The sequence below is a fragment of the Clytia hemisphaerica genome, unplaced genomic scaffold, assembly GCF_902728285.1.
Source record: "Clytia hemisphaerica strain Z4C2 unplaced genomic scaffold, Clytia hemisphaerica genome assembly, whole genome shotgun sequence".
In the NCBI taxonomy this organism is placed as follows: domain Eukaryota; kingdom Metazoa; phylum Cnidaria; class Hydrozoa; order Leptothecata; family Clytiidae; genus Clytia; species Clytia hemisphaerica.
In genome coordinates this window covers 3,363,808-3,384,034 of record NW_027103528.1, presented here as the reverse complement: position 1 = coordinate 3,384,034, position 20,227 = coordinate 3,363,808, and the positions used below count along the sequence as shown (strand labels likewise).

The window sequence follows — 20,227 nt, the reverse complement described above, 5'->3', positions numbered from 1 at the left end:
TGGATGTCCGCGGACCCATGAAATCAAGAAACCCCCTGGATGTCCGGATTCATTTGAAATTTAGAACCCTCTGGATGTCCGATATCCTCAACATGGGGGATACGGAGTTCATCTGGAAAAGCCCATTGCATATTGATGATTGCATATTACTTAGTCGGAACACGCGAGGAGAGAAGGATGGAGTCTGTCTCGTTATTTTTCCGATTTTTCTTTTTAATTGTTATCTATGGAGAAATCACAAATGCTGAGGGCAATCTTGATTCGAAATATATTCGAATAGGAGAGAACGTGACACTGCAAAATGTGGAATCAATCCATCAAACAAGTGTCCACAGTAAATCAGAATGCTTGCTGCTTTGTCAACAAAAACATTGTTTTATCTCATCAATCATCAACACTGGGTCGAATTGGCTTTGCTCATTATTCTACTACATTGAAAAGTTGTCCTCTAAACTTGTGCCTTATGACACCTCACTTGGTGGGAATTCAGAAGTTTACCAGATTGATTCGGGGGAGGTGAAAGACGAATGTTTGGATTGGTTTGAAGAAGGCCACAAAAAGTCCGGCGTTTATTGGATTGGGGTTGAGGGGATACCAATTTTTCAAGTCTTTTGTGATATGGATTTGGAAGGTGGTGGTTGGACGGTATTCCAAAAGCGAATTGATGGTTCCACTAATTTCAACCAGAGCTGGAATGCTTACAAAAATGGTTTTGGAAATCTGAAAGGAGATTATTGGCTTGGCAATAAGCGAATTCACAAATTTACCGAAAGATCAGAAAACACCGAATTGGTTCTTTACGGTAGGAGATTCAATGGAATCAGAAATTATGAATTCTACAATGCGTTTTCTATTGGAAATGAGAATACGGGTTATCTATTAAACTCTGGCACTTTCAAAGCTGGAAATACTCATTCTTCTCAAGACTGGCTCGCACACAACGGGAAAAGGTAAAAAACAAGTTTCCTTTAAAAATATATTACTTAAGGAATAAAATTGCGGAAAGAGACGCAATTTTTATGTGAAAAGTTACATCACACAAAAATAACTTTTTCTTAGTAAGAATATCACATTTGGTTATAAATCGTCGATGTCGAGAGGTATTTGAGCTTTCTCCATGCCGTCTAAGTTATCGTAAATTAGAACTTGGCCATTTTCTATGTTTGAACCTTTTATCCTTTTTTAGATTTGGTACATATGACTACGGCCAGGAAATATCGTGTGGATTAAGGTTTGGAGGGGGTTGGTGGTATGATTTATGCTACAAGTTGAATTTTAATGGTGTCTACTCGAATGATGGGTCAGTGAGAGAAGCAGCCTTCTCGTTGCACTGGAGATATTTCAGTGCACATACCGAAAGCCTGAAAAAAACCAGAATGGCTATGCGAAGACAAAAGAACTAAGCCCGTGATCGACAGCGCTGTGATGCTAGTAGCCTGTTAGACGAAAACCGCTTTTTTATCGCGATTTAACGTCTGTTACTTTTTGCCGTGGAATCGAATGTTCTTGGACGGAAAAGTCCGTCCAAGATTTTCTCTTCGGCGCAGCTCATTTTGCCGTGACTTTGGACAAGCTGCACTCCATCGCGTGTGCTTTTTTCGTTTTTTAAGAAGTCGCTGCATTGCTTCGATCGGTAAAGTTCAAATAGATTTTCGAACTTTCGAATTTTGTAATTCGAATTTTGTGATTCGAATTTTGAAATTTTTTTGAGAGAGAACCAAAATCATTTGTTTTGAAAAGTTGAAACCGAACGAAAAAGAAACAGTATCAGTGGATGGAGGAGAAAAGAAGATGGAAATCCTTTTTTTGTATCAACAGCAGCAGAGTTGTTGGGTTATTTCCATAACAGGATTGAAGAATCCCAGAGACTGTAAACATTGAGAATGAAAATTATCAAATCAGATTAGATCCTATCCTACCTAGAACCATAAGTGCTGCAATCCAATGATGATTGAAGACGAACTTTTGTACTTTTTCTATGCTTTGGGATGGCAACGAATATCTTTTGGATATGGCATGAAACCTGGAAGAATTTATTTTGTTTATTCCTGGCCTATTCCAGTGGAAAGAAGAACTGTTTGTTTGTTATCGTTTTTATTGGCTGTTCGATGTGGTCTCTATCTGGTCGCTAGTTTGAAAATATTCCATTAATAAAATGGTGGAAAGTAAATTGACATATGATTGAAAGCAAAGTGAAATTTGATTGTATTCGATTCGAAAGTTTGCTGGGAATGGAAATGAAAAACATTCTTCACAGCTGTCTTCACCACCAGTGACATAGAGACAAGTCTTGACAATTCTGGACAATTGCCAAAACTTGACACTATTTTTATGATATTATTCTAGAATTTTTACATTTTAATGTGAAGAGTTTGGTCCTGTATAATCAGAGTTAAAACTACTAATTAATTTTGAGATCTCGAGCAGATTTTAGATTTGAATTTCTCAACTTTGGAAACTAGATAGTAAGCCAGTAAAATGTGGAGGTTTTGCTTCGAATTGTGAGAGGAATCTACCTAAATTTTATTAATTTTATCTAACTTTCCTATAAATTTATATTTTTAAGATGTTATAGTCATTGACATAGTTTCATTACAACTTTAGAACTTTGCTAAATTTTTTGGTAAATACATTAATGTTATATTTCTATTATTTGTACCTCTTAATCCTGAAATTGCACGAGATCGACTCATTTCCATCAAATGATAGTCTTGGAATCCTCATTATTTTTTATTTTACATCCTTGTTTCAAAAACTGGCTATGGCTAGTGTTGAGAGTTTTCTTTGATTTGATTTTGGTTGCTTTTCTCTACAAGGAAGAAAACCTTTTGAAGAAGTGGGATTATCTCATTACCTTTCTAAATTAAGAGCCTGTTGACAATACCATTAATTGGAGCTGCTTGAAGACTTTTGGAAACTTTTTTGCTTCTATAGTTCTTTCGTTATAATAGGGGTGTATCAAAATAATTTCAAAAAAAAACATCTTCAGCTCACCAAACTCTTTTGTTTTGATTTTAATGCACGGAACTCAAAAATTGAGACTAGATTGAACATCAACGCACATCCTCTCCTACCTATTCGATTGTCCGTTCCAGTTTTTATTTTCGAGTTCCGTGTTTTCCCGCCCTTATGCACTCCGCACGGGATCGACGTCACCCTCCACCACAGTGCGATAACTTTCGACAAACGCTTCAAAGTGTAACTGACCATAAAACAAAGAAAAAATTTGGTTTGTGGGAAGGTACTGGCTATGATGCTAGGTGCAGATATCCTTTGTGATTAAAAAGCGCACTTTTTAGTTTTTTTATATACAGGGTACACGTTTTATTTTTTATTAGAACCGAGTTTATAAGAACATTGAGGCTGAAATTCGTCGAAAAATTAAGAACATAGTAAGAACATGCCCAGCCTCAGCTTGGAAAAAAATGACAAGAAACTACAACTTTTTCTTATTTTCAAGCAGTTTTAACGGAACTTAGGGATGGATTTTCTAAAATCGAGAGTCAAATATTGTCCAAATTTTACCAATTTTAAGTGCTCCTTATTTTGCATGTTATTGTCGATTTAGAGTAGTCTGAAAAATTAAGAACGCAATTCCAGGAAAAAAATGCCCACGCGGCAATCGGCAGCTACGGTCTAAAGATGTATTAACGAAAATGATTTTATCAGGACACTGTGTACTGTGTGTGATGTGTAAAGATTTTGTTTTATATGTTATGATATGAACTTTTGCACAATTTTAAAAGAACGAACCTCAAGATCGTCGAAAATAAGAACATTCTTATAAAAATGCTGAGTGTGACATTATTGAATTTTAAGCACTTTATTGGTCAAAGTAAATATCTGGAAAAAGCTTAGTATATCCCAGTTTGGCCCTTGAATACAGAACGGATAAAGTGACTCAAAGTGACAAAAAACAACAGAGTCTGAATTAAAACTTACTGGTTTTTATAACAAAGAAAAATATGCTTATAAGAAAAACCAAATATGACTCGGTCCAGTTATATAATTCAATGTCAACAGCAATATTCAATTTATAACGGATGGATCCTGGTACCAGTTGTCAGGGATGATTTGGAATAAAAGAAATACTTTCTTAACGGTAATGCCACAACATACGTCTACCCAAGGGGGGTGGGCAGTGGGTTTACCAACTGACGGTATGTGTGGCGAAAAATTGGCTTTTAGAATCGCACACTTATAGTGCAGCAAAAAATTGGTGAAATTTATACCCTTACAGTTGTATTTGTCTCAACTTTAACCGTTTAGAGCAAAAAATAAGAATTTTCGTGCAAAGCGAAAGTTTGAATTTCTTTCTGGATTTGCTGAAATTTCCACCCTTACAGTGCATTTATCAATAATCCATTCTTACATTTTCTATCTTGAAAAGGTACACTTAACCGCCTCACATACCCGTCCGTCAATTTGCCTAACTACCCCCCCCCCCCCGGGCTCACTGGAATAGACCAATAGTTAATCGATTGTTATTTAAAATATATACATAGTTTAAAGTATAAATTATGTCACTAAGAAAATAACGATACCCAACGAAATTGACAAATAGACGTTTACTCAATTTATATTTTTGGATACCCCGTATAGTTTATTCATAAACTGAGATTCTAAATTACTCCTACAGCAGATTCCCTTGGAAAGAGTCACATAAGTTTGTCCATTTTCAAGCTTTGGTTACGTGATTATAGTAACTGGCCGTCACCCAAGACGACCATTCAATTGGATTTATGAATCTTGTATTGATGGTACATTTTGCTCAATAATATATAATTTTTGAGTTTTTTTAAGTTATCATTTGAGTCAGAGTGATTGATACTGAATAGAAAAAAAACATTCATATATTCTCAAATTTCAATGTTTTAAATAGCAAATTACTCCAAAACGCATGATTAATTTATGACATTTTTATGCTAGCCCAATCGGACAATATATCCTCTATCAAAACAGTTTTGAGCGAAAAATCGCTTGTGGTTTTCTCAAAGGACATGCGCAGAAAATGGTTAGAAGAACGTAATTACCACATGGATTTTTAACGTTTTCCAAACTGTTTGGAGAAACACAAATTTCCAATCCAAAAAGTCTAGTTTTCCAAGAAAGGGTCTCAATCTTAGAAAAATGTGATTTCCACATGAATTTTTAACTTTTTCCAAACTGTTTAGGAGAAACACAAATTTCCGACCGAAAAAGTCTAGTTTTTCAACCCGAGGTATCGAATTTACCAAAATATGTATTTTCACATCGATTTTTGACCTTTTTTTTACTGTTTGGAAAACAAAAATTTCCCACCCAAAAAGTCATGTTTTCCAACCAGCCTTGGAAAATTATCATTTCTACATGGGTTTTTTTCACTTGATTTTTCAAGGGCATTGGTTTATTCTACAAAACCTATGATGGGTAATTTACGTTTTCCAAATCAGCTTAAGGTAATCGCTCAAATTTCCAACCTTCAATTATAAAACCAAGATTTCCAACCCAAAAATATCGAATTTCTAACCTTGGAAATCGAAAAAATTTTCCTGTGAATTAGGCGAGACCAATTTGATTAGTTGTTTTACGGGCCCGAAAGACCCTAAAATCTCAAATGTCGAAATAAAAATAAAATTGATTTTGGTACTATGTACATTTTTGTTTTCATTGCTTTACAGACTGCCAAAGTTGCAAAGTTTTGGTAGTTTTTCCAAGGTTTTGAGAATTTTATGCTTTATTTCAATTTTTAATTTTATCTATGAAATCGAGCTTTTTGTGTCTTTTTATTTTTTATTCTATTTCGGATTTTTGTCAAGATGTAGTAGTTTTGCTGCCTTTTTAGGAGATTTTATAGGAGAAATTCTACTTTTATTTTTATAATCTCGCCGACCGAACCAACTCTTCTTTTTTTGGACAGCTTGGCGCGTAAAATAACAAATTTAAATTGGCGACACATGCACGCATAAAGAAAACATGTAAAATACAAATGAAGAAAACAACAACTCAGACTTACCTTTCCAACTGGTTCTTCGATCACAAAATCAACTTCAATGTTATTGGTTTGTTCACCATTCCCCGAACCTCCAACTTCATCTTCCCCTCCGTCACCAAGGGAAACGTCTTCACCACCAGTAACCTGTGCCAAAAGTACATCATCGACGTTATCAGTATGAATAGTAACCCGATCTCCATCATCATCTTGTCTCGTCTCCAGATCTTTGATGGAATCCACGTTTTGAACGTCTTTCAATGATAACCCTAGATCTTTAACATCGAGTTTCTTTAAAACAACTTTAACATCTCGCTGAATAATTTCCTCAAATATTTTTCCCGATGGCTGTCTTTCACAGACAGGGCCTGTCCGCATGGTTGGTTTTATGCCAACTTGCGACTCTGACGTCACAGAATCAGTATCAATGGTAATTCTGTCAACAATAGTTTTCTTTAAGTTGGTTTGCTGCGTAAAATTTCCAAATCTAGCATCTTGGATAGGAATGTGTACACCTCTTTTACGTAAATTATAGGCTTTTTGAAACGAAACATCTCCGTTTTCTTTGATTTTCAAATTAACAGGTTCTGGAGCTTTGATCCGGACATCCAATTCTTTACCTAGTAAGTTAGCTTTCGGTTTCGGCTTCCGTAATTTTTCACTAGGTGATTGTTTGGTTTTCCAATTAGATGGCATACAAATGCGTTTTCTTTTCTTGCGCGGCCGGCGGTTGTTTTTGTGTGAGGGACTGGACTCGGGTTTTGCCGACTTAGCATTCTGTTTCGCCTTTTGTGATTTCCGTTCGTTCTGCATTTCCGTTATGATTTCCGTAAGTACCGTATCATTTTCGATTTCCGGATTACTGACTTCAGTTGGGATAGGCGAGATATCGGAACATGAGCCGTCGTTCTTCTCTACCTTCTCAGAATCTGGAGTCTGACTTTCACTTTCGCTTTCTTTGATAAAATGGCTTGAAACTTCTGGAACAATAGACGGCTGAAACGAGAGTAATATGCTGTTTTTTATCAAAATCCTATAAACAGTACGATGAAAACACCACTGAAAAACTAAGGAGCGATAGCCAAGTGATCAAAGGCTTCAGCGTCTCAAACCTAGGGCTCGCGGTTCGAATCCCCGCCTTTTCCAATGTTCCGTTCAGTTCATGGACAATCGAAAGACTGTCTAAAAGTCCTAGATTACTGGCTATCCACGTAAAATATCGACTCTATCCATCTTTAAGGAATATCATAAGGTACATAAATAATCCCAGATAATTGAATGAAATTCACAAAGTAATGGTTGAGTATCTTTCACTTCCTTTCAATCAAGCCGAGATAATGATTACCAAAAGTTTCACTAAAAAAGACAAGAAGTCGACGTACCATATTTTTAGGTTCGTAGACATTCACTGGAGACTTCATCAACCAGTCTTTGACCTTATCTTGAGCACTGGATTGTCTCTTTAACTTCATCTATTCAAAAATAAAAATAAAAATATTTTGATTACGTTCAAAGATTGATTTGAAATGCCATTGCCATCCTTTTTAAATACGGTGTTAGGTAAATCAAAAATGCGAGCAGCTTTTAAAAGATTTTTGAAAATCAGATTCGTTCATAAGATAATTGTAAAGTGGAATATTACGATGTTAAATATTTTTCAAAAAATGACAGATAACAAGTCACTTATACTTAAAGTACTCATTTTCTGCTTCATCCTTTTTAAAGCTGTCAAACTTATTGTAAAGCAAGACCTATTTTTTTCTTTTACATCCAGATTACCCTCAAACGTAGACAACAATGCCATCAATTGTTGTTACAACTCCAAGAATGCATCAGTATTCTCTTCCATTTCAAAAGATACTTGTGCACTGGCCATGAGCCCCAAGTAATAATAAAGTTTTTGTATGTCATTAGCAGAAAAATAAAAAATTCATGATCGTCAATTTTGAGTACGACGAACAACTTGGTGACGAAACTTACCAGAGACATTGGTATAGTCGGTGTACCAGCTCTTGTCATTATTCGTTGATCTGGAAGATAAATTGTCAAGAATACAAATTTGAAAAAAGAAATGTTACAGTGTGTCTGTAGTTTAAATGGGAATAAATTCTTATAATATTATTATTGTTTTTTGTTACATTATTTCTTTTCGCTTAAGTTATAATCAATAAAGTAAGCCAAAGTCTATAAAGATAAGGTAAAGTCGAAGTCTAGAGTCGAATCTCTTTTGCGGGATTTGAAGCCACTCATTTTCTACATAACTTGCCTGGCACACGTGCTTAACATACAAACACTGGATTGGATGTAAACGCTTTTTTTAAAAAGAATAGTGTACTTTGGATGAGGGTCAAGTATTCTTAAGAAAGTGCCAAAATTGAGAGTGAAATATTCTTAACGTATTCTTACTTTTTTAGATATGACTTTTTTACAAACATGAGAAATGATCAATTTATGCGTTTTGGACTTTTGAGTGAACATTTGGGTTATACATTTCTTGCTCAAAGCTTCAATTTATCTCTAACAAAGGAAGCAGTTTTTTCTGTTAACCAAATACAAAATGACTGTATTCTTTTCAAATTCTGTAAAATTCATCCTAGAGGGTATTCCTAGGGTATTCTTACGATTTGGCCAATTTTCACCCTGATATTCTTATTAAAAAAATCGTGTAACATTTACCACTAGAATTCGGAAAATGAGAAGTGCGAAAATAATGAAATTGCTACATTCAATTTGTCAAAGAAAATGCGACGTAGATTTTAAAGCATCACTTTTACTTGCATGGAAAAGGTTTGCCTCTAGCTTTCGACTTTCAAACTCAATGGTCGTGATTACCAACGTAAAAGTCTTTATTCTTAGATGTTCGATTCGGTCGTGATTCATAATATATTTTGAGCATTTATTCAGGCATATTTTCACATAATATAATTGAAGAAAATGCTAACCTTAACTTAAGTTTTTCATTCGGACAGGGTTAAAAAACAGGGCGGCACTTCTAGGATCATGTTCGCTCCAAACGAAATGAAGCCATTCTATTGGTTAGAAGTGACGTAAAACTTAAATTTAACCAATAGAATGGCTTCATTTCGTTTCGGAGCGAAACGGAACCGTATCGTGTGAGCATGGTCTAGGTCCAGACCTACCGGTAGGACCGAGAAAGTCGAATAAACCCATACGATTCCAGTGTCACTTAATGGGGTTAATCAAAAGAATCAGTAACCGACCTTTATATTTTGTGTCCAATAAAATATATACTACAGTATATTACTCACTTTGTTTTCTAAAGGGTGACCTTCTTTTGGCGTTGGCTTCAAGAATTGGTGTAAAACTTTTTCGATTATTAGCACGTGTCGTTCGATCTGTTTTCTTGATGGGAGAAACATCAAGCACATCTTTGAATAAAGTATTTCCTCCTTTACAAATAGTGGAATTCCATTTTCCGTCCTTGGTAACTTGTGGTTCTTGTTGTTCATCTGAAAAATGTCGAAAAGAGAAATTCAAATACTGTTAAACCTCACGAGGCGTAGTGGTATAGTGGTTATTGTGCTTGACTTCTGTCCAGGAGGCCCGAGTTCGATACTCACCGTAGCGCTACGATTACTTCGCAAGTGAATGCTCCTTCGCCCGGGTCAACCCATGCCATGTGAGGGGAATTAGGTACCATAACTCTGATACAAGAGTATGGGTAGACATTCCAGACATTGTGGTGTGCTGACACACTTAGGAGGTTCTACACCTGCAAGGACAATCCGATACATCGGAGGGCATATCTATCTAATCTATCTATCAAACGAAACTGATCTATTTGAAACTGACAACTGTTGCTGTTGTAAAATTGGTGAGTTGGTCAGGGACTGATTAAATTGGCGGGGTTTTCAGGACTGCAAAAGGGAGGAAATATTCAAAGAACTTACTATCGCTATAAATCTTTATGACTGATCGTGTATACGTTGAAAGCTTGCTCTTCCCTTTTCTTTTGACATTATTCGTAGAAGCTGCTTGATTCGAACTTTTCCGATTTTCAGAAAACCGTTTCCCTCCCAATCCACCAAGACCATTGATATTATTGCTATTCCTGTCCGATCGAAGCAAAGCCAAAGGTTTTCTTTGTGGATATTTCTTTAAACCAGGTGTATTGATTGATTGTAGCTCACTACTTGACATGTGTGATTTTGTGAGGATATCAACTGTTTCCCAATTATCATCGTTGACAGACATGAGCTTTTCTCTGTAAACAAAAATTAAGATCGGTATAGAAATCTATTGACAACAATAGATTTACTTAAAGTTTTAGGCTTACGCTGGTGCTGGTTTACAAAAGTCATAGCTTTTGATTGATATAAAAATATCCCTATATGAATTTATCACAGTGTGCAAGAAAAAAGTAATATTTAGACTAATTGAATACATTTTCAGTGACTCTCTTCTTCAGTGACTTGATATGAAAAACTCTTGGTTGACGAGGCTTTTCAATTGATTACGACTTATAAGTGCAAGGAACACAATGTAGTTGATTAAAATACTATTTGGTGACTATTTTAGATTTATTTAATAAAAGAATTCTTTATTTAGTCTAAATATGCGTCACTTAATAAATCGAGTTTGGTCACTTGAGAATGTTTTTACCTCGAAATACCCCAGAAATATTTGCGCGAAAAATCAAAGTGACTGTACTAAGAGTAAGGTAAAAGAAGTCTGAAATAGTCAATGAAATTAAAATTCTAAGGCTAACAACCAATAGTTTATAGTTCATAATATACCCAAGAAAATCCAACATATCAATTGCATAAAACATTAAAGTCAAAAGTGCTATTTTGAGAATTCCTTATATGTCCGAATAATTTTGAAATTGATAATAGAATGTACCCGTCTTTTTGTGATATCCAATATATCAAAGACTTTTACTGATACCCGCATGAAAAAGAGGAAAATTAGACAGATTTACATTTTTTAAATATCTTTAAAACTTGGTAGTAACAGTTACGAGTTACAACTATTTTAAAACAAAAGGATCCATAAAAATTCACCTGTCATTTTTGTTTCCCATGTTAAAAGATCGTTTGCATTGCTCAATTGTATCAATATAGGATGCTGTAATTAAAAGAAAACAAGCTAAAATTTTGATAAAGGTTTATAGTATTGCAGAGAGTGCTTATTCAAGGCCACACCTACTGACTCTAGGCTCTATCTTCATCTTGCTGTTCTTTTTTGATTGTTGGTATCTTTGTTGGTTGTCTATTTTCTATTTGTACCTTCTTCTTTTGTTTTGTATCTATGTTTTCAGATTTGTGACAACAAAAGAAGTTAAAACTATAAAATAGAAACCATCTTTGAATATGGAAAGGCGTGAAAAGAAAAATCAACTACAGGAAATCTTTTTTTTTTTAACTTGAACCAAGAGATCTTTGGAAAGAAACATTTAAAAGTCTAATGAACTCTAGTAAACACCACCCTTATAACTTAGGATATTGAAAAAAGTTTACAGACCGGTGCAAAAAATAAAAAAATGCAATATCAAAAAGTAAAAAAAAACAACAATACCTGCTATTGTTGTATTATCTTTATCAAACAATACCTGCTATTGTTGTATTATCTTTATCAAACAATACCTGCTATTGTGTTATCTTTATCAAACATACCTGCTATTGTTGTATTATCTTTATCAAACAATACCTGCTATTGTTGTATTATCTTTCAAACAATACCTGCTATTGTTGTATTATCTTTATCAAACAATACCTGATATTGTTGTATTATCTTTATCAAACAATACCTGCTATTGTTGTATTATCTTTATCAAACAATACCTGCTATTGTTGTATTATCTTTATCAACAATACCTGCTATTGTTGTATTATCTTTATCAAACAATACCTGCTATTGTTGTATTATCTTTATCAAACAATACCTGCTATTGTTGTATTATCTTTATCAAACAATACCTGCTATTGTTGTATTATCTTTCAAACAATACCTGCTATTGTTAACCGGTTACTTTTTCGAAGCGGGCTACATGACTTTTTGCGCAATGCAATTGGTTCTTTTCGCATGACGACGGGCCTACATTGTCCAGAGTTGCCCGTCGTTAGGAAAATTCATTGTGACGTCACTTTTTCAAAGGAAAATGAACAATGCGTTGACATCATTTCTCTCATTTTTTATTTCTGACGTCAGAAATTAGAAAATTTTTTTATCTCTTTTCGCTTGTTTTTTTCGCTTTATTTCGCTATTTTTTCTGGATAAAGTGCTGAAAATCAATCGAAGCTGAAGGAAGCGGTTAACAAATACAATAATGACCGGTTTTTTTCGGTCTGTACTGAAAATATTGCCCTCGGTCAACGCAACAACCTCGCAAGCTCGGTCGTTACTTGACCTCGGGCAATATTTCTCAGTACAGCCCTCACTAACCGGTCATTATTGTATTATTGTTGTATTATCTTTATCAAACAATACCTGATATTGTTGTATTATCTTTATCAAACAATACCTGCTATTGTTGTATTATCTTTATCAAACAATACCTGCTATTGTTGTATTATCTTTATCAAACAATACCTGCTATTGTGTATTATCTTTATCAAACAATACCTGCTATTGTTGTATTATCTTATCAAACAATACCTGGCTATTGTTGTATTATCTTTATCAAACAATACCTGCTATTGTTGTATTATCTTTATCAAACAATACCTGCTATTGTTGTATTATCTTTCAAACAATACCTGCTATTGTTGTATTATCTTTATCAAACAATACCTGATATTGTTGTATTATCTTTATCAAACAATACCTGCTATTGTTGTATTATCTTTATCAAACAATACCTGCTATTGTTGTATTATCTTTATCAAACAATACCTGCTATTGTTGTATTATCTTTATCAAACAATACCTGCTATTGTTGTATTATCTTTATCAAACATACCTGCTATTGTTGTATTATCTTTATCAAACATACCTGCTATTGTTGTATTATCTTTCAAACAATACCTGCTATTGTTTGTATTATCTTTATCAAACAATACCTGATATTGTTGTATTATCTTATCAAACAATACCTGCTATTGTTGTATTATCTTTATCAAACAATACCTGCTATTGTTGTATTATCTTTATCAAACAATACCTGCTATTGTTGTATTATCTTTATCAAACAATACCTGCTATTGTTGTATTATCTTTGCTACCTGTCAATGCAGGGGATGTTTTATTTTTCTGATAAACATCTTCACTGCTTGTCTCCAGGATTGTCTCTTCAAATGTGTCATTCTTTTTGCGTTGGTATCGACTACTTTTTGAATAGGTTGTTAACAATTTAGGTCTCATTTAGAGCATTCTAAAAATGAAATAGATTTGAGTATGATTTGAGTATTAATCCCAAAATGTCAATACTGTAAATAGTACAAAAAACGTCGAGAATAGCATCAGCAAAAATATTGTAAAAAATTCTTAGGCCGGCTCTTCAATCCACCAGGTGGTCAATTGAATTACAAGACAGCAGGATAAGCCCTGAAAAAATAGATTACTCTAATATAATGGGGAAGCTTAAAGGTTTTATTTTTACATAAGTGTTCCCGTTATTCATATTAGACACATGTTTTTTGTACAAGAACAGTTTAGAGGCCCTTGTGCCTGAACTGTAATTCTCTATAATAATGTTTCATATCAGGACATTGTCTGCCTATTGTTATATTGTGCTGATATAAGCACAAAAATGTTTTTCTTTTTCTCTTTTGACCAATCTTGCTTCACATCCGTGTCAATTCAATATCAAAAAGCTTGTAAATTAAAATTGATGAGTAAGCAAACTCTTATTCAAAAACAAAACATTTAAAAAAATTGAAAAATCATTAAAAAACTTAAGGAAAATAAAAATGGTTCAAAAAAAATAAATAATGATAATTATATAAATGATAAAGGTATAAAATTTAAATTTTTTTCAGTGACCCACCCTCCTCGGGAAGGCGCATTAAGCACACATTTTTAAACAAAAAAACACACACACAATCATCATTTGTCCTCAAGACTTGTATTTATCTAAATATAATTTTATAGCTAAAGATTTTAGTTTGTCACTATCAGGATTGTGAATATTAGTGTCATTCCATTGTATTTACTAAAGATGAGTTAAGTTAAGTTTCAACAAAATTATGGATATTGCACACCCAATAACTGTTTAACAAACACCATCATAGCAGATAACGACACCTTACAATGTAGAAGATGTGATAGACTTGTCCATTATGCTTGCTCTGAGCTCCAGGCCTATCAGATTCAGCTTTGTCTGCAATATAAAAGCTGGCGCTTTGAATGTGGAAATTGTGTTACAATAACGCCGCTCTTACTTGAGAGGATTAAAACAAGCAGACAAAAAGCTCACAGTAACAGCACAACGATAGAAGCAGATAAAGATGAACATCAGGGATTGAAATTAGGTTTCAACGAGAGAATAACCTCTCTAGAAAGGAAAGTCGAAAAGCTAATGAATAAAAAAGACGTCGACAAAGAACGGAACAACAAACGATCTGAAACACAGAAACAAAAAAACAATCATATGCAGAAGTCACCAAAGAAGATCTACAAAAACAAGAAGTGACCATAAAAAGTTTCATCAAATCAGTGAACGAAGAAGAGCGTTGGCTCAAATCAACCAAGTGCAATATCATGGTGCATGATTTAGGTGAAAACAAGCACAAAGACGAAGAAGAGCAACGTGTTGGTGACAAAGATTTTATAGAAAGAATGCTGAAAAAACAAATGGGTTTCAATGTGACCAGGCGGTGTCAACCGAACCCTATCGAACCGATTTTCGTAATCGAACCATCGAACTTTATCGAAAAAAATCGAACGATAGCTGTTCGATTACCGAACCCGATCGAACAGCTATCGAACTTTACGAAAATTTCTTGATAAGTTCGATTTAGTTCGATGACTGTTCTTTGTTCGATGAAGTTCGATTGATGTTCGATAGGGTTCGATTGATGTTCGATGAGTTCGATTGATGTTCGATGAGTTCGACTTAAGTTCGATGTGGTTCGATGATTGTGTCGGGTTAATTCTACTTTTTTTTACCTTTCAGAAAATTACGAGGTTGTTTAATCAAAACGCCGGCGCCGTAATTGTGCAGTGGAAATCTTGCCGTTCAATATGAGGATTCCCAGTCAGACAGTGATGTAATTCGCATGGCAAATATATGTATCTTTGCACTGGCCAACTCCATATGACTGGAGGAATTGAGTAGACACAAAGTCAAAGTCAAGAAGCTGTCAGTGATTGTGGTACAAATTCAAAACCTATTCTGGTTATTTTGGAGATACGGCACATCCTATCCTATCCGCTCAATATAAACGGAAATCCTCGTGTGGTGGACGATAATTCAAGAAAGAAGTGGAAATCGCGAAAATGTCGAAAATTTTGAAGACGATCGTCTTGAATTATCTAGCGGGATCCTAGGACATTTTATCTGTCGGGTGGGTGTAAGAATAATAATGTTCGAGAGAGATAAAGAAGATTTTCACGATTCTAAACTTACGAAAATATCAAATTTTCATCGAAGCATCGACCGATAGAGTCAACAAACACATGGTCGTTAGTTATATGGTCGTTATATTCCGCGGTTACAGAAATATATCATACCCAGCAGGTGCGTATTTCTTTTAATCCCAGAAGAGTCTAGCATACCCACAACTCTGTTTCACATTCACAGGCTAGGTTAGGTTAATAGAAAATTCGCCCGAAAAAAAACAGTGTACATATCCCGTTGTTTTACGGACGTTATAAAAGAACATTGTTTTGACGTTTAGTGTCCATAGAATACCCTTGTCTCAAGTATCCACTGGACTTCTACTAATGTCCCATGAAAAGCTAACTTTTTCCAGTTTCGCAGCGATACTGGGTGTATTATAGCTGAGCCGATAAAAAGAGTAGAGAAAATAACTTCTCCGATGGTCGATTTCAAATTTTCACTGAGTTACTGAGACAGGGGTATTACGGTGGCACTTAAAGAATTCAGAACCAGCCGTGGAATCGCCATGAACACAAAAACAGGAGACAGTATTAATTCTATTTGGTATTCAATGCTCAGATGCATAGTATACTCGTAGTTGGCAGCAAACTTTTTAAGATCTTATTTGGAAAATATGTACTTTTTATTCTTTTCTTAGCGAAAGAAAATACTTTATAACATCGTCTCTCTCAGTGCCCGGTGAGAACTTTTAAACCCTTTGGGAAAATGAAGGATAAAAAAACGGTAAGGAATATAGAAAATAAAAATTTCTCGGGTTCTTAAATGTCTGGGGCATATTTTTTCTCCCCGGGCCGATTATTTATTGCCAATTGTTCCACTAGAAGGGGATCCACCGTGTCATACTTTTTTGCCCCTTTTTCCAATTTCCGCTTGCAGAAATATTTGCACCCCTGTCTCAGAGTCAGAGATGATTTAAGCCAGGGGATGCGAGACCTCCGAGAGAATGAACAGCATATGAATGAACGGGAAATTATGTCTTGCTTCATACTGTACCATGTCTCATTATCAAGCCTTTAGAAATAATCCCTTTCGTCAAAGACATTTCCTAGGAAGGACGAGAGATCGAGGCTTCCATTTCTTTAATAAACGTTCTTATCCTGTTGTAAAGTGTTTGTAACCTTACCCTTCCCACTATCTTCTTCTGGAAAATAATACATAACATATAAACTCCTAAATTCTAAATTAAACACTATACAAAATATACAAAGACATTGTATTCACATGAACAACGATGAACAATGAGTGACTAATAACATTTGAACATTTATTCCTAGCTACTCTGAACACTAACAAGCCTCTTGGGATAGTGTGGCAGCAATTAAAAATGACATGATGACGGCATTTGATATTTTTTAATTATTCAATAATTAACTCCTTTCCATTTCTCGGTTCCGTATCACTTAACAGCGACTTCAACTTGGGGCGCAAATAGGCGATTCGCGTTTTAACGCGAACAATTTTCCGCCCTAACTTTAGAATGAAAACACGAAGAATAGACATTGTTTTTCGTTTAGTGAACCAAAGATTATGTACAACTGGCTTTCGTAGAACACAATGCCAAAGGAATCTCCAATCACGGTTGCTTCATTATTTCTTATTCGGCATCTCAAAAAAGGGTCCGAAAATCAGAAGGTTTTCTTCTTCAATTTCCGAAGAACATGTTCCAAATCTTCGAAACCGTATTTTTCCGATAGCTTGATCGATCAGTGAACGGGAACTGAAAACAGAATGGAAAAAGACATCGTCAGTGAAGTATGAGAAGCGATTAAACAAATTATCCGATTCACCCCGTCCTACCAAAATCGAACTAATCGAACTCATCGAACATCAATCGAACCCTATTGAACATCAATCAAACTTTATCGAACTATAATAGTATAATCGAACAGTCATCGAACTTTACGAAAAAATCCCGGTTCGATAGGTGTTCGATTGGGTTCGGTAATCGAACAGCTATCGTTCGATAGGGTTCGATTAAGTTCGATAAGTTCGATTGACACCGCCTGGATGTGATGATAATCAAGGTAGAACGCATAGATGCTCGTAAAGATGAAATGTATACAAATGAACGATGGAGACCATTAAAAGTTACTCTCCAGAGTGAAGAGGAAAGGATTAGAATCCTTGCATCAGCCCATAAACTAGATAAAGATGATTTCAGAGTATCAGACGATTTTTCAAGGAAAGAACGTGAGATAATAAAACAATGGCATCATAAAGCAAAAAAAAAACATTGAAAGAAAATGACAAGAGTCATATATGGAAAGTGAGAAGTAGTCCTAGGACTAAGCTCTATTTAAAGAAATTTACGACGGAAACAACATGATTATAAGAAGAGCGGGTTAGAGGCCCAGTGTGTGCCTAACTGTAAAAGCTCTATGGAACAAAAATAATAATAAAGTTCAAAATTTGCAGTTTTGACCTTTGAAAGTTTAAGCAGTTTTAATATCTGTGCCTCTGGTGGCAGTTTTGGGATCAATTTCATCAAAATTTAGAAAAAGTTTTCATGATTATTCTGTGCAAATGCCATAAAATGCTTGAAGTTATGATACTTAAAAAGTATATGATGTACTTTTTAAAATTCAACCTATTAGTTCCATTTATTTTTGAATGCCCCTTCCATTTAAGCCACGACAAGCTTAAAGTTAAATTAGTAGTTTTTGAAATCATAAATTCTTTCATCAAAAATATCTGAAAAGGCATAATATAATAATTTAAGTTTTTTAGTTTGTACAGTCAGCTAGTCTTACTAGGAGATCAAGCTTTCAGAAAAAACAACATCATTCATTTACAGGATGTATTTGCAACAACAAGGATGAGAGTTACCTGAATCAAGTTCAATTTCCCAAGACAATAATCAAAACTTAAAATGAAACAAAATGACCGATTGCAACAAAAGTGTGCAGCCTAGCCTACCTAGTGCGCGCATCTAGGTGGGTTCCATCTTCCCCGTAGATCTTTTTCTTAAGTTGAACTTCAAATTAGTTTTCAAGGTTGGCAGGCTAGCTTTAAAGCTCTAAAATAGCATCTGATAACATGAAAACTAGAATAAGATTCTTCAATGGGAATCAAAACTATAAAATGTACTTACAAACATCAATATGTCAGATCTAACAAAATTAATAACAACACTGTCATCATTGACAATAAAACAAAGGATTTTCTGTCAAGAGTCTTGTTAACACTCCAACAACTTCCATCAAAATAATCTGTCACAGCTAAGTCTACCATTTTTAGCGCGGTCTGAGGATTGAGCTGAGAACGCTTGTAGAACGCCTATGAGCTCCCGTGCGGGTGAAAAACTTTAATCTATCAATCATTTTCTCAAGCGAAGAGTAAGCGAAGCGATTCTAGCTTTATGATAGTGCCGCGGATCATCAGTGGATAGTATTCAATTATCATTATCCCATTATTTTCATTCCTATAACTTTTTCAAAAAAAAAAAAAAAAATAGAAAAGTATTCTTAACTGCTCTATTCACATATATACTGAATTTGAAAGATCTTCTATGTGGCGTTGCTTTGCAAACTTCAAAAAACTGATTTTTGTCCTGCGGGACTTTAGCTTAAGTGCTTGCGTGCAGTATAGGGTACCGTAACTTGGTCTAATGTCGACATCCCTCATCTAATTCAGACACCCTCTTTATCAGCTGAAATTGATAGAAAAGGTCAAAACTATTTTCTTTGCTCAGTGGTCAGAGAGGAATAATCCTTTTTCAATCAGCGATTCAAGTTTTCATATTATTCCTGTCTCTAAAGAGGGGTGTTGGAAATAGACGAGGGATGTTGAAGTTAGACCAACTTACAACAGTCGACACTGTCAACAAGAAGGTACAAATCATGCACCATGCCAAAAATGGCTTAAAATAAGGTTTTAGTAATAACTTGCCCAAATTAAATAAAAAATTAGAGATACTCTCAGAAAACCTCAATATTAACATTAGAAAGGGAAAGTGATGGTTAAAATCACTCCAGGGGGTGAAATGGCCCAAATATGGCTAATTTGTTGTCCAGACAAAAAAATTGTCCTAAAAAGGGCCATTTAAGCTTAGTCTATACCAAACCTAGTTTAAACTAAAGCTGAATGGTTGTTTTAACTCCTAATAGCAAAATGGCCCACTTTTTACGTTCTTGGGTCCCAAAATAGGACAATAAAGTTGTCCTTAATTTTAACCATGATGTTTTACAAAAAGGACAATTTATTGTCCTTTTAGAGACCGAATAACCAAAATTTGCTACCTGAAAATTAATTGTGAACCATTCATACAGTTTTGTCCAAAATTTTAGCTTAAATAAGCTAATAGTTTTGGCACTATTTTGGAAAAGATAAAAATGGTTGAATCCCTAGTGTTAAAGCACAAAAAGTGGTTTAATTAAAATACATTTGCCTTTTAGTAGGGGGCCAATCCTTAGTATCTGTGACATCTTTTATGCAACGCAACCGCATGTAGTTAGTTCGAAAGTATGAAGGTTTTTAAGACTTTTTTGAGAGGGGGCCCGCGAATTAGGCCCGGCAAAAGTTTTTATGACTAAAAAACTGACGTTTACAGGCAAAACTGTAAGGGAAAAAATGAGTAAAAAATTGACGTTTTTCAAAAGTCAAATCCGAAAGAAATGAATGGGACCATTGGAAAGAGCATGAGATTCTGAGCAAAAAAGTATACTACAACAAGTCTCTTACTCAAACACACAAAGAAATACGGCCACTCAAAGTTCCGTACGGTTTAGACAAAA

The 20,227-nt window shown here is 34.7% G+C and overlaps 2 protein-coding genes across 2 annotated transcripts in view; one reads left to right on the top strand and one right to left on the bottom strand.

The window, feature by feature from the left end:
• Window positions 1–20,227, bottom strand: part of LOC136799581 (uncharacterized) — a 56,012-nt gene that overhangs the window by 32,164 nt on the left and 3,621 nt on the right. The window contains exons 2-8 of the mRNA XM_067056302.1: window positions 13,129–13,304; window positions 10,996–11,059; window positions 9,883–10,196; window positions 9,241–9,441; window positions 7,952–8,001; window positions 7,354–7,443; window positions 5,996–6,967 (exon numbers count right to left, since the gene is read on the bottom strand). Of these exons, the coding sequence (XP_066912403.1) occupies window positions 5,996–6,967; window positions 7,354–7,443; window positions 7,952–8,001; window positions 9,241–9,441; window positions 9,883–10,196; window positions 10,996–11,059; window positions 13,129–13,294 (1,857 nt within the window). The 5' untranslated portion in view covers window positions 13,295–13,304. The remainder of the gene's footprint in view (window positions 1–5,995; window positions 6,968–7,353; window positions 7,444–7,951; window positions 8,002–9,240; window positions 9,442–9,882; window positions 10,197–10,995; window positions 11,060–13,128; window positions 13,305–20,227) is intronic.
• LOC136799580 (ficolin-3-like) lies at window positions 138–1,431 on the top strand. Its single transcript, XM_067056301.1, has 2 exons — window positions 138–950; window positions 1,187–1,431. The coding sequence occupies exons 1-2, from the start codon at window positions 178–180 to the stop codon at window positions 1,401–1,403; spliced, it is 990 nt and encodes a 329-aa protein (XP_066912402.1). The 5' UTR covers window positions 138–177; the 3' UTR covers window positions 1,404–1,431.

Bases quoted from the DNA above. Each gene is read 5' to 3' on its own strand.
- LOC136799580 (XM_067056301.1), top strand. From the start codon at position 178: ATGGAGTCTGTCTCGTTATTTTTCCGATTTTTCTTTTTAATTGTTATC. The intron at 951-1,186 runs GTAAAAAACAAG...ATCCTTTTTTAG, and splicing joins CTCGCACACAACGGGAAAAG to ATTTGGTACATATGACTACG.